Raw genomic sequence first — 14,113 nt, forward strand, 5'->3', positions numbered from 1 at the left:
ACCTGCTGCTCCGTCCTCAGGAGGTGGAGCTGGGCCAACACAGGCCTCTGAAACACCGGCTTCACCAATGTGGTCTCTGAGAAACCGGATGCTCTGCTGTAGCTTTTCGGTTCCATTCTCCCCAAACCTGTATGTGCGTCCCTCAGTGCAGCGTTTTACTGAGGCTCTTTATATTGTTGCCCTGTTGTGTTTATAGTAAAGCATCATTAAAAATCCAGGCCCTGCAGAACAGCCTGGAGTCAGGAACCAGTGCCGTCGCTCTGAGCGGTGTGAAATTTGCCCAATAATGTTCATTTTCACAGCTTCGTTTATTCTTCTTGAATTAATTTAGGAACAAAACCATCAGAAATAAAGCTCATGTCTGCAAAACGGCGGTGGCGTTACTGCAGCACCATCTGGCGGCGGTTGCCGAAAAAGCAACTCCGTAACAGTAAAGCCCGCCCCCTGCTGCCCAAACCCGTTTACTGCAGAATAGAGGAAACACAGGAGGAGGAGCTTCACTAAAACAGCCGAGAGCACTCAGACTGCAGGGGGCGGGGCTTCACTGCTAGAGCGCGATGATTGATGGGCGAGCGGAGCAGCTCATTGGCTGTTCGCGCTCTCTGACGTCACGAGGCACTGTTTAAACTCCTGTAACTCGAGTTTAAATAGAACCGCGGCGTTAAAGTGTTTTAAGCTGTTCAGTGAACGATTTTATTCTTTTACAGTAAAATATTTAAACATTTATAAACTGTGGTTTTACTCTGAAGCGCCATATGAACCCATTCACTGTGGACTGGCTAGCGCCGAGATCCCTGCCGGTAGGGGTCAGTGTAGTGTGGTCGCTCTGCGCGAGGGCCCGTGAGGAAGTGGCCGCCCCGTTCGCGCATCGTTTAGCGGCTAAAGCAGCTCCAGCGCGCGCGATGCCGGTGGCCGTGACCATGGGCGACTACGGCAAGCTGCTGGAGCAGAGCGAGACGCAGGAGCTGGAGGTAGGTGGGTGGGTGGAGGCGCAAGACCCGAGACCGCTCGGCCAGTTAACCGGCTAGCCTAGCGGGCTAACAGCGAACTGACGTTTGGGCCGAACTCTGTCGGCCAGTCCGGGTCGGAGCGCAGTGACGCTGCAGGTCAGCCGCTCCGCTCCGGCTTAGTTCAGTCGCAGCGGCGCTGAAACCGAGTTTAACCCGCAGGCTGCAGAGGGAAACACGGCTAAGCCGGGCTGGCTTAGCTTAGCTGGGCTAGTGAGAAGCTCATTATTCCAGATTTTCCACTGTTTCCCATCATCGACATTCCATATGAGCTCAGAAGACTCGTGCAGGTTCTCTGGTGGTTCTGTGTCTGTGTTGTAGTCATGGCGACGCCTGGTTCCCATCGCCACCACTGTAAAGACGTCTGGACCTCTGACTGCACCTGACACTGAGTTATGGGGGAAATTCGGGGGAATTCCCCTGTAACAGATGTTCTGGGATCGGTACCTTTGGTTTGGATCGGTATATTTGATGGTTTCCTAATGGGATCTAAATTTGTCCTACAGGAAACTAGTGGTCTCTATTGGGAACCATTAAAGCCAGTTCCTGTTAGAAAGGGAACCCGTCGGGTTTTAATCCTAGTGGTTCTGTCGGACTGTTCTCGGCAGGGTTAGTGCTCCCTCAGCCTCGTGTTAAAGTATAAAGACGAAGCATGTTCTCTTCACTGTTCTAGCTACGTTCCGTCTTCGCCCTGATGTTCTATGAAGGTGTCTTGTATTTCAGGCTCCTGGTGGCATCGCGACCCCGCAGGTTTACTCCCAGTTGCTGGCTCTGTATCTTCTCCACAATGACATGTAAGATCTCACACCAGCCCTCAGCGCCTCTGCCTGATCAGCTGGCCGTGTGTCTCAACCAGACTGTGTTGTGCTTTGCAGGAACAACGGCAGGTACCTCTGGAAGCGGATTCCCCAGGCCATCAAGGCGGTGAGCGCAGGCTGTCTGTCTGTTTCTCTTGTGATAGAATGTTGTTCTCGTCTGTTAGACAGCGCACAGTGCTAGAACAGTGACGTACAGTAATACAGTCACAATAAAAACTATTAAAAAAGTAATAATGATGCAACACTAATATTAATAACTAGGCGTGCATTTCCTGGAGGAACTGCAAGGGTGTGTTTCTGTGTAGGTGAACAACTCCTCAGGGGGGTGTGTGTGGTGTGTGGGGGGGGGGGGGGGGTGGGGGGCTGAAGCTCTGAACTTTCCACCGCTCATTTCTTATGGGAGGATTTTAAACTTAATTTTATTAAAAACTGCCAATCCGATCGACTCCAAACATACAGAGCACAAGTCACAGCGCCGAGACCTTCGGAACGCAGTTTGAACGGAGTCTGTACGTTCAGCGGATCGGGCTGTATTAATCGCAGAAATGTGTGGAAGAAGTGTGAGAGATAACAGCAGAGCTTCTTCAAGCTCTCTAATAACAGAAGTATTGATAGCAGTACTATTAATAATGCCATAATAATAATAATAATAGCAGCACTATTAGTAGTAATGATGGCAATTATGAAAACAAGAATAATAGTAATAATTGGCATCATGAAAGCAAACTTGTAGGAGTATTAATGTAATAGTGATGATTTAAAAACAATAATAATGGTAATAATTTCCATATTCATGATCAACAAATGTGCTATGCTAGCGTTAGCGTCCAGTGGAATGTTGACAGTGGTTACCGTGACGACGCTAAACTCAGGAGGGATATAAAAGGGCCAGGTACCGTCAGGCACGGTTTGCGGTACTAAATATGATGTTGATGAAAAAACATAAACAAAAACACGAGAAAAACACCGGAGCGCTCCGAGCGTCGGGCTCTCGTCAGACTCCGTGGTGTCGGGCACAGGATTCCACGCCCTCGCCGTTTAAGTGCCGGCGCCGCCGCGTGTCTGTCTCCGTGCAACACGTTATTTCCTGAACTGTTAAAACGTTGTGAAGTTCTAATGGAGCGTTTCTTCGCAGGCAAACCCAGAACTGGCGGCTATTTGGGCCGTAGGACAGCGGATTTGGCAGCGGGACTTCCCAGGAATCTACAGCGCGATCGCTGCCTACCAGTGGTCCGAAACCATTCTGCCTGTAATGGAGTCTCTAAGAGGTACCGCACATCACAGGGTTCGGCTGTTTGTGACTGCTGGAACTTACGAAGGCTTTTTTGTGTTAGTTTGTTTGGATTTCCCGTGTGTTTAACTTCGTCTCTGACCGGTGCCTGATGTGTTTACACTGCCCCAGGGTTTTGACGGTGTAGCCCAAGGGCTCATGACCAAGTTGATCCACCTGGACTGCAACCCAGCATGCAGATTAAAAACCAGGCGTGAAGTTTAATAGTTGCTCACTCACATTTCATAGCAGCTAGTATAGCCATGTTTTCACGAGAGGCTGGGAAAATGTGGTTTCCCAAATGCATTGAGTAAGTTGAGCAAATATTTCTGAACATATTTCCTGCCGTTTGCTTTAAGAAGCATTTCGACATTTTGGTCCTGCCTTATCATCTTCAGTGCTGTAACTGCCTGAATGATAAAAATAAGAGCATAAATGTTAAAACTCAGTCTTAGATCAGTGACACCGAGACCACCGAGACCCCCGCAGCGTTCTCCTTCAGTAGAGTGCAGGTTCGGTCTACTGTAATGTTTCCTCACAGGCATCTGATTATGGTTGTAGCTGGATATGGTGGAGTTTATTAACCCTGTTGTGGTAATTAATTAATACAATTTCAAAATATTAAAATGTATTTGAGGTCAACTTTTTCCTAAACATTCATAAAACACTGAAGAAACGTCCATCCTGCCCCCGAGACGGCACACACTGAATACCAGTACTGTACTCTTATGGCAGATAACTGCAGTAAAATACTGTTAAATTGGGTTGGTTACTGTAGTTTGCTATGAATTCTGGGAGTTGATGTCAATTCTTATCAGGTTATAATTTACAGTAAAGTCTTAGAAAAATATCCCAGAATGACCTGAAACTTCAACAGAAGCAAATGGGGAAGGTTAAACTGCAGTCCCTTGACTTTTTTTTGCATTTTGTTTTCAAATTAAATTTTAATTAAATTAAATCTCCCTTGAAATGTTATTCAGGTCACGAGTCTGTTCACCCCGTTGTCTTCATGTTTTAGCAAAATAAACATTTACTAAAATCCACTAAACGTCGCACTAACTACCCGCACGTTACGCCGGTGGAGGAGCTCATCTGTAATCGGCATCTAAGCAACACAAACACGTGTTTGACTTGCAGACTTTTGTCTGGGAGCCTGTTTTCATCCTGTGTGAGGAAAAGGCTGTGTCACAAACCGCATATTACAGCACTGAAAAGTGTGGAATGAATTCACTACCGTCGAGTATAGAAACGTGCGGTTTGGGACGCAGCCGAAACGTGATTTTGGGTCAGATTGAAACTTAAAAGTTGAATATTAAATGTTTAGTGGTAATTTCAAGAGTTTGCTTTAGTAGGTCAGTATAATGACTATTAAGCAAAGCCTTTCAGAAAGTTTGAGATTATTGCAGCAAGTTACTCAGTTATGATATTAACGTGGAGATTGAGAGATTAACAATCACAACCCTTGGGACTTTGTGTAAAACATAAATAAAAACAGAATCTGATGATTTGCAAATCCTTTTCAGCCCATATTCAGTTGAACACACTACAAAGACGAGATATTTAATGTTCAAACAGATAAACTTTATTGTTTTTTGCAAATATTCACTCATTTTGAATTTGATGCCTGCAACATGTTCCAAAGAAGTTGGGACAGGGGCAACAAAAGACTGGGAAAGTTGAGGAATGCTCAAAAACACCTGTTTGGAACATTCCACAGGTGAACAGGTTAACTGGAAACAGGTGAGTGTCATGATTGGGTATAAAGGGAGCATCCCTGAAAGGCTCAGTCGTTCACAAGCAGGGACGGGGAGAGGTTCACCACTTAGTGAACAACTGCGTGAGCAAATAGTCCAACAGTTTAAGATCAACGTTTCTCAACGTGCAACTGCAGGAATTTAGGGATTTCATCATCTACAGTCCAGAATATCATCAGAAGATTCAGAGAATCTGGAGAAATCTCTGCAGGTAAGCGGCCAGGCAGAAAACCAGCACTGAATGCCCGTGACCTTCGACCCCTCAGGCGGCACTGCATTAAAAACCCACATCATTCTGTAACGGATATTCCCACATGGGATCAGGAACACTTCGGAAAACCACTGTCAGTGAACTCAGTTCGTCGCTCCATCTACAAGTGCAGGTTAAAACTCTGCCATGCAAAGCGAAGCCACATATCAACACCACCCAGAAACGCTGCCGCCTTCTCTGGGCCGAGCTCATCTGAGATGGACTGACGCAGAGTGGAAAAGTGTCCTGTGGTCTGACGCGTCCGCATTTCACACTACGACAGCGGAGACCCCGGACTGCTGAGCAGCTGAAGCTGGGCATCAAGCAGGAATGGGAAAGAATTCCACCTACAAAGCTTCAACAATCAGTGTCCTCAGTTCCCAAACGCTTATTGAGTGTTAAAGGAAAGGTGATGTAACACAGTGGGAAACACGCCCCTGTCCCAACTTCTCTGGAACGTGTTGCAGGCATCAAATTCAAAGTGAGTGAATATTTACAAAAAACAATAAAGTTTATCTGTTTGAACATTAAATATCTCGTCTTTGTAGTGTGTTCAACTGAATATGGGCTGAAAAGGATTTGCTAGTCTTCGTATTCTGTTTTTATTTGTTTTACACAATGTCCCAACTTCCCTGGAATTGGGGTTGTACTTGTAATTAGTATTTTGGTAATTATTTGACTTTGTGTTTGAAGCAGGTTTGTTCTCGGGCTGGGAGACGAGTGGAGCTTGAGTTAGAATTAGAGATGCTGTATAATCACTAATTATACGGAGTCCTTCTGACTCTGTTGGGTGGACTTTTGTTTTAAGTGCGCTTTAAGTTCAAAGCGCTTTGACGGGAACCTCCTAAACATCTCTGTGAAGAAACTGCAGCTCCACATCTTTCATGTGATCAGGCGCTGAAGAGACGTTCCCTCCTGTTTGTGACGGTGCACAATGTTAGTAAATCTGCCCCAAACTGTGTTTTACATGTTTGATCATTTTTTCTGTCAGTTTTCGTTTGGAGAGTGCAGCTTTTAGTGTAGCTGCTGTGGATTTAATAATAAGTTCTACGGTAGATTTCCTAATTGAAACAGATTTTGATATTAATTAGAAAAATAACCCATAATGAGTCACTCGTGTGTTCTGAATGTGTCTATGATGGGGTGGACAGTCTGTATGTTGTGGTTGATTCACACGTTTCCAGAATTAAGTGCTTTAGTTTGGAGGAAATGTCTAGTTAGTGTAATCACCTTTCCAAAAATGTAAGATTTAGTTGTTTTTTTGAGGTATGACCACTAATAATGACCCAGCGCAGTGCTGAGCCTGGCACACATCTTTGATCAAACTTGCGCTACAATATAATCCAATTTGAAAAATATCGTAGAATATTAAACTGACTCTAAATTAGGCTTAGTTCAGTCTGGCCTTGCTAGGATTAGTCAGTCTAATCCGCCTGATTCCTCAGCAGGCTGAGCTCCGTTATGCCACCGTTATACTGCTCCAGTAGTTTATCGGTTACAGGTAATAATATATTTACACTTCAAAAAGTATAAAAATCGCACTTCTTTACACTTTTTAACCTGCGAGAGGCTGAAGAGAGATTCTGCCAGGAAGTGTTCACTGCACTCTGCAGAGAAAGGAAGTATTTGGAGCACAGCCGTTTCTGCGTCTCCTTGTGTGATTTACATTAGGATAATTGCAGATACGCCCTCGTTCCCATCTTCTCACTCCCTCTTGACGATAACATCAGCACTTTGGGCTATTTTGAGCTTTTGGGCTCTTCCTGCACTGCAAAGTGTTGATAAAGCGATAAGCGGCTCTGTTTGTATAGGAGCCTTTAGGGTCGGCAGTCAGCCACGTATTTGTAGTTGATGCCAAAACTAGTTTACTGAATCGCCAGCAGGGGGCTCCACTGTCACAGTGCTAAAGTAAAGGCTTCCTAAACTGTGTTCATTTTTAGAGGCAGCGTTTCTGTAGTTGAGAGGTTGGAGTGGCTCTTTCTGTGATTGTTGTTGAAAAGCATTTTTGTTGTGTTCCTCGGTCTCGGCATCCTGCCTCGTGACTTTACTGGCCTCAACATGCAGGACAAAAAATAAAAATCCAGCTCAGGAAGTCAGAAGGAGGAGTTTAAGGAGGAAAATGCACTTATTTATATAAATACACAGGACTGTGCGAAAGTCTTGGCACCCAAGACGCATTTTCAAAATCTATTTATTTGTGTAGTTTGTGTTTATTTACTGAGAAAAGTCTTAATATTTGAATAAACAGAATTTATAGAATACTAATTAGTTATATACATATACACACTATCTGGCCACTTTATTAGGTACAGTTCAGTTGCTTGTTAACACAAATAGCTGATCAGCCAATCACACGGCTGCAGCTCACTGCATTCAGGCCTGTAGAGGTGGTCAAGATGACTTGCTGAAGTGCAGACCGAGCATCAGAACGGGGAAGAAAGGGGATTTAAGGGGCTTTGAACGTGGCGTGGTTGTTGGAGCCAGACGGGCTGGTCTGAGTATTTCAGAAACTGCTGATCTGCTGGGATTTTCACGCTCAACCATCTCTAGGGTTTACAGAGAACGGTCCGAGAAAGAGGAAATGTCCAGTGAGCGGTCAGTTGTGTGGACGAAAATGCCTTGTTGATGTGAGAGGTCAGAGGAGAATGGGCAGACTGGTTCCAGATGATAGAAAGGCAGCAGGAACTCAAATAACCAGCCAGAATCTCTGAGGAACGTTTCCAACACCTTGTTGAAAGTCTGACATGAAGAATTAAAGCAGTTCTTTGTTTATATATAAATAATAAACAGTGATGTTCTGGACGTTGGTGTGTTTGTTGACCCATCTCCAAGCCTCTCCTCCTCGAGGAAGCCCAGTATTATATGTAGTTAAAAAGCAGCTCCTGGTTTGACCAATCAGTGCTCAGTAAATTGAGCTCATGATATAATTGATGATATTAACGAGTCTCTGTGGCGGCTGTGAAGGTGTCCAGGAAAAATATGGACCCGAGAAATTCCTGTTACTGTTTATTTTTCTGTTTATTTGATTTATGAATACGAGTTTATTCTGATGCATGGGGTGGGCCGTTTATATGGATACACCCAAATGAACTGGGAATGGTTGGTGATATGAACTTCCTGTTTGTGGCACGTTGGTTTATGGGAGGGGGAAAACTCTTCAAGATGGGTGGTGACCATGGTGGCCATTTTGAAGTCGGCCGTTTTGGATCCACCTTTTTTCCTTTATCTCTGGGGTCTGAAGGCAGGTTGTCTATGCTGTGGAGATACGAGATGTGCAGCACCTGAAGCTACGGATACTGGAAGCCTGTGCTGGCATTCCTTCTGCGGCGTTGCTGTCGGTGTGGGAAGAGCGGGAGAAGAGGCCGCGCTGACGATCCAACACAACGGCAGAAACCTGTAAATAACTCATGAAAGAATAAAGCGACGCTAAAACCAAGCGCACCACTGGTTTTCTAGTGAAATTCTCAGTTAGTCTGACGCGTCACACGACCCTCTTCCCACGGAAAAAACTAAAGTCCAAAACGGCCGACTTCAAAATGGCCGCCATGGTCACCACCCATCTTGAAGAGTTTTCCCCCTCCCATAAACCAACGTGCCACAAACAGGAAGTTCCTATCACCAACCATTCCCAGTTTATTTGGGTGTATCCATGTAAACGGCCACCATTATTATATTGTGATAAACTCACTGCGTGTGTTTGTGTGTGTGTGTGTGTGTGTGTGTATATATGTATATATATATGTATATATATATGTATATATATATATATATATATATATATATATATATATATATATATATATATATATAATAATATAATATAAAATGGTGAAATGTCTTGTAATGAGTGTCGTTTTTCTGACTGACACGTCCTGGTTTCCAGTTGCCGTTTCAGCGAGAGCCACACTTGATCCCCTGAGTTTGCGCCTGACCCGCCCAGATCAAGGAAAGGGGTTAAATATAGTTCTTCCTTCATGCAGCTGTAAAACTTTCTCAGTACGAAGTGCAAAGCTGGGACACAAACAAGTTGCTCGACAGTACAAACACGACCAAGGCCTTGCACATTTAATATAGATGTTGATCAGACTGACCAGGTGTGTGAATCTTGGTATATTACTGTAATATTTAATATTCATATATTCAGCTTTCGTAATTTGTACCTTACAGTCTGATACGCTTCAACTAGAGCGCAATACTGTAAACGAAGCATGAGTAGTAGCGCATCTTGAAATCGGAGCGGATCAGCATTAACTGAGCGTTGCCAGGTTAGTGTTAGTGGTCAGTGTAAAGGGGTGAATCGTGGATGAGGGCAGTGGAGGGTAAACAGTGCGGAGACAGACCCGTGTCTCTTACTCAACACACAGGCCTTGTTTATCACGGCTCTGACATTTCCTCATTGAGATTGTGTCACTGGGAATGGTGAAGAGCATGATGTGACAAATGGAAGCCGTGGGAGGTTTGGGGGGGGGTGCTTCTCCGAAAACAGACTTGAAAACAAGCTAAGAAGAATGTGTGGCCTGATTGGCTGGGGGGGGTTGAGTGTCACCAGCTGCGAGGGGATTGTATAAAAGCCTGGGCCACTGTGCAGCCAGCAGATCTGACAGCTGAAAGGACACGTGTGCGGAGTAGTGACACTGAAGGCAGGAGAAGAAGCTACTTTCCCAGAGCGGTCACAGAAATGGATATCCAAAGGACCGGCTCCCTGGCTGTTTCTCCAGACACGATGTCGAGTCTGGAGAAACAGCTTAGCTGTCCAATCTGTCTAGATATGTTCACCAAGCCTGTGGTGATCCTTCCCTGTCAGCATAACCTGTGCCGTGGATGTGCTAGTGACCTGTACGACTCTCGAAACCCGTACCGATTTTCTGGTGGTGTCTTCAGGTGCCCCACTTGCCGGTTCGAGGTGGTTCTTGATCGCCATGGTGTACATGGACTTCAGAGAAACCTTCTGGTGGAAAACATTATCGATATATACAAACAGCAGCAAGAAGGTGGAGGTGGAACCTCGGAGCCTCCTTTAAAGCCTAAGACATCTGAGCCGATGTGCGAGGAACATGAGGACGAGAAGGTTAACATTTACTGTGTGACCCACCAGGTGCCCACCTGCTCAATGTGCAAAGTGTTCGGTCAGCACAAGGACTGTGAAGTGTCACCTCTTGCTAGCGTTTACCAGGCCCAGAAGGGTGAGCTAAGTAACGCCATCGACGCCTTGGTTGCAGGCAACGGGCGGCTGCAGGCCCTGCTGAATCAGATGGAGGAGGCCTGCAAAGCTGTTCAGGATAATGGCCAGCGCGCCAAGCAAAGGCTGGGCGAGCGCTTCGATTCCCTCTACGCAGCTCTGGAGGAACGAAAGGGTGCCCTCTTGGAGCGTATTGGCAAAGAGCAGGACGAGAAGGTAGCAGCCTTGAGGGGGCTGGCCAGGCGTTACGGAGACCGGCTACAGGCGGGCACGGAGCTCACTGATACCGCGGTGCATGCCCTCGAACAGAGCAGCGCCGCTGAGTTTCTGCAGTCGTCCAGGGGCCTCATCGCACAGACAAAGGACGCAGCCAAGAGTTCGCTGGCCGAGGAGAGACCCGAGCCTGGTTTTGAGAGAATGGACCATTTTACCCTGTCCACGGAACACGTAGAGACACTGTTGTCCAAAATGGACTTCGGAGCCGACGATGATGAAGAATACGAAGATGCAGAGGAGGAAGAAGAGGAGTGAGCTGGAGCTGTACGGTAGTTAGTGAGTTAGCGCCTTATAGGGCCTGAAGGGGGAACGTTGGAGATGAAGAACTTTGAAGGACGAGTAATGGACGTTTTCTGAGGGCTTTTACGATGTGGTGCTGCTAAGCAGTCTGAGCGCTGATAGTTACGCCCCCGTGGTGTGGAGGTTATTCAGAGTGTATCGGTGCCGTTTTTATACTTTTGTATTTTTTAGCTTGTTTGTGGATTTTTAGGTGTTGAATATATTCTGACTGTTTATTTTGAATCTGTATGTTCAGTTCTTTGCACAAATAAATGGAACACCTGTCCGTCCGGAGTATTCCTGTTATTCCTGGACTTCAGTATGAAGTCACTGCTGTATGTTGAAGTGGAGTGTTCGTCACTGTTTTGGCATCATTTGTCATTGCTATTGTCGGAACAAAACCTTGTATCTCCAAAATGGTAACTACAGGAGAAAGAAACAAACCTGCTGTAGTTTTAATGAGGGTCAGTGGAACCGGATGTCTTTCCAAGTCATTTTGGCCCGTTTCTTTTGATCCATTCATCATGAAATTTTATGTAAAGGGACACGGATCCTTTGATATGTCAAAAAATGAATAACTTGTTTTTCTTCCAACGGCAGCGTTATGCTTTTCATTACTGAACTGTTATCTAAGATTTAATACACACGCGTGTTTTATGTCTGTTAAAGAAATGTGATCTTTTGTTTTAGCTACTAAACAAAGAACAAAACCTTCAGTGCTCGGTCTTCAGAAGCATGGCCGTCTGTTCAGCTCGCCTTTCACAAGCAGGGAAGCAGGCTATTTTTAAAGTGCAGGAGTGTGAGATATGCTAGAGACCTTGGAACAGTATGCCGGCCTAGGACGGACAGAAAAGGCTGTTTATAGGCCGTAACCCCACCCCCTTCCCTGCTGCCTTGCTCAGCAACTCTTGCTGCTTGCTAAAGAGGGGTCAGGTCAGTGTGCAGCCAGGCTTTTAGTCATGTTTGGCCAACACACGATCCGTCTGCCTGAATGTTGCTAAAATAATCACCAGGGAACGTGTTTAAAAAGTCCCTTTGGACCGACCGTGTTATAGCCAACACTGTCAGAGAAGTCCGGTTATAAAGGGCCAGAAACACCAACGGAATGAGGGAAAACTATATGTCACCCATATGAAGCTGAGGAGTTTGCAGGACTTAGTTAACACATCGTGGAGCCTGAAGGGAACTGGGGGAACAAGGGCAGTCATGAGCCGGCGCATGTGTCAGGGCATTTTTGTTTTCCTTTATTTAAAACCTCTCCTGTTTTGATTTTGGCCAAAGTGTTCATAACAATACAACGACCATCGGCAAAATACCAGCGAGCAAGAAAGCGGGTTTTGATGAGGAGTCTAGACGTTTTGTCGCTGCAGTCATCGTTCAGCAGTTGTGTCTGTTATAAAGAGCCGATTTCATCTTTTTATTCAGATAAATCCTCCGTTATGCACTGCTGATGTGCTAGCACCACCAAATTATTAGACATTATTAGACATATTAGACATTTGTCCATAATGATGGGACACGATAGTCCAGTCAAACTCAGACGTTCTGCTTTCCTCTTCTGTTCTCCCCTCCAGCGATGATCCCATCGCCAGCGCTCTTAATATCGCTTCTAAGGAAATGTTAGTAAACAAGCTGTGTTGCCATGTTTTAAAATGCTGGGTGCTGAAACAATCAGTAGCGGCTGTTGGCAGTGAATCGCGCCAAGATCTGCCATCCTGGGAGCCAACAATCAAACTAAACGCACGCATCGCCGTTGGTCTTTGTTTGGCATGAGTGAACCTTTGTGAGCGGTCCGTGTATTTTAGAGCAGTTTTAAATTAGCGCTGAGGGATGTTGGGCTGAATGTTGAGCATACTGAATACAGCAGTCATACACATGGCAGACACGGCTAAACATTTCAGTGTTTGTTAAAATTTCTGTTTAGTCTTGGGGAAAAATACCCAGAATTGTGTGGGTGATGAACCCCGTCATCTGAATACACTTAATTACCTTTCACAGTAATTTTATATTACCATAACGTGTTTACTCATGTTCATCTTTCAGCTTTTCATCTTATGCCTTTCATCTCAAGATAAAGTACAAGGATAAATACAAGGATTCCCTGACCCCCAAAACCTCCCACCCCCCAACAAGTCTTTTCTTTTGTTTTTTAATTGTCATATTGCATTTCTCATGGAGATTTTCTCCATTCTTTTCCCTTAAAGACCACAGGGGTTGTGCAGGGGTTTTTGTTTAGTTTAAAGGGCTTTTAAAGTCACCTGCTTCTTGTCAAATCTTTGCTTTCCTTCCTTTTTCCTAGAGTCTACGCGCAGGAGGGCATATGGCCTCGTAGCCCAAGCTTACACCTCAATCAGCGCAGAGGATTTTGCCTCTTTTGTGGGATATTCCGTTGAAGAGGCTGTAAAGGGTAAGATATTTGCATAGAAGTGCTCACAGGTCAACCAGGAGGACCCATCCTGGATGATGGGGCTGCACAATGCATTGTTTATCACAGTATTGGCTTTTTATGGGACTGACGTCATAGAAGGCTGCAATATGCAGATGAGCCCTCAATCACTGATGGAACGATCATGACCACCCTGACTGTTCTATAGGCTTTAATGAATGAAGGCAATCGTGTGATCCAACAGATCTTTGGAATCCTTTTAATGCAGGTCAGTCCTTCACCGGGTCAGATCAAGGATCTGATTTAAGTGTTTTAATATGAAGGTAAACAGCAGTTGTATCGTGTCAGCATAGCGGGGTGTGTTTTCTGTGATGTGTAGCTGTGTTTAATGCGGAGGATCAGAATTTCATTTACATTTTCCCCAGTTTCTTAAACTTGCTCCGTCACCAGGCCTCTCGCTGCAGGCTACACGCTACATGTGGTAGAAGATGAAGTTTCTGTTCTCATTTGAGTTCAAAGTGCTCTTCCCACTTAAAGACAACAAACCAAAATGGGCTGTAATAGAGTGGTTCCAGATTCTTGGATTTCTGTCTTTCCGTTTCTTTCCGTCTCATTCCCATCCTTGTAGACCCGCCACCAATCCCACATTCCTCTCTTGCTTTTTTTCCCTTTTTTTGTTGTGTTTAATTATGTTTGTCTCCTTTCCTTCACGCTCTTAATGCTCATACTTGACATCCAGCAGGAGCTGAAGTTCAGTCCCGTTTCTCCTTTTCACCCCTACCCCTTGTTTTGGAGCGCTGCCCCTTGTTCCTGAGCTACAGGGCAGTGGTTGAGATCTTCCTCTGAAATGAGACCCTCTAATAAAAGAGCATCACTTCATTATCAGCTACTAGC

The 14,113-nt window shown here is 45.2% G+C and overlaps 2 protein-coding genes across 2 annotated transcripts in view; both read left to right on the forward strand.

The window, feature by feature from the left end:
- The first annotated feature begins 806 nt into the window (after positions 1-806).
- Positions 807-14,113, forward strand: part of cops8 (COP9 signalosome subunit 8) — a 23,309-nt gene continuing 10,002 nt past the window's right edge. Inside the window, exons 1-5 of the mRNA XM_017719358.2 lie at positions 807-971; positions 1,731-1,801; positions 1,883-1,931; positions 2,961-3,093; positions 13,133-13,240. Coding sequence (XP_017574847.2) covers positions 903-971; positions 1,731-1,801; positions 1,883-1,931; positions 2,961-3,093; positions 13,133-13,240 — 430 coding nt within the window. The 5' untranslated portion in view covers positions 807-902. The remainder of the gene's footprint in view (positions 972-1,730; positions 1,802-1,882; positions 1,932-2,960; positions 3,094-13,132; positions 13,241-14,113) is intronic.
- On the forward strand, positions 9,679-11,123 carry trim63b (tripartite motif containing 63b). Its single transcript, XM_037539679.1, has one exon. The coding sequence runs from the start codon at positions 9,778-9,780 to the stop codon at positions 10,807-10,809; it is 1,032 nt and encodes a 343-aa protein (XP_037395576.1). The 5' UTR covers positions 9,679-9,777; the 3' UTR covers positions 10,810-11,123.

This window comes from Pygocentrus nattereri, chromosome 6 (genome assembly GCF_015220715.1).
Source record: "Pygocentrus nattereri isolate fPygNat1 chromosome 6, fPygNat1.pri, whole genome shotgun sequence".
Lineage (NCBI taxonomy): Eukaryota > Metazoa > Chordata > Actinopteri > Characiformes > Serrasalmidae > Pygocentrus > Pygocentrus nattereri.

Bases quoted from the DNA above. Each gene is read 5' to 3' on its own strand.
- trim63b (XM_037539679.1), top strand. From the start codon at position 9,778: ATGGATATCCAAAGGACCGGCTCCCTGGCTGTTTCTCCAGACACGATG.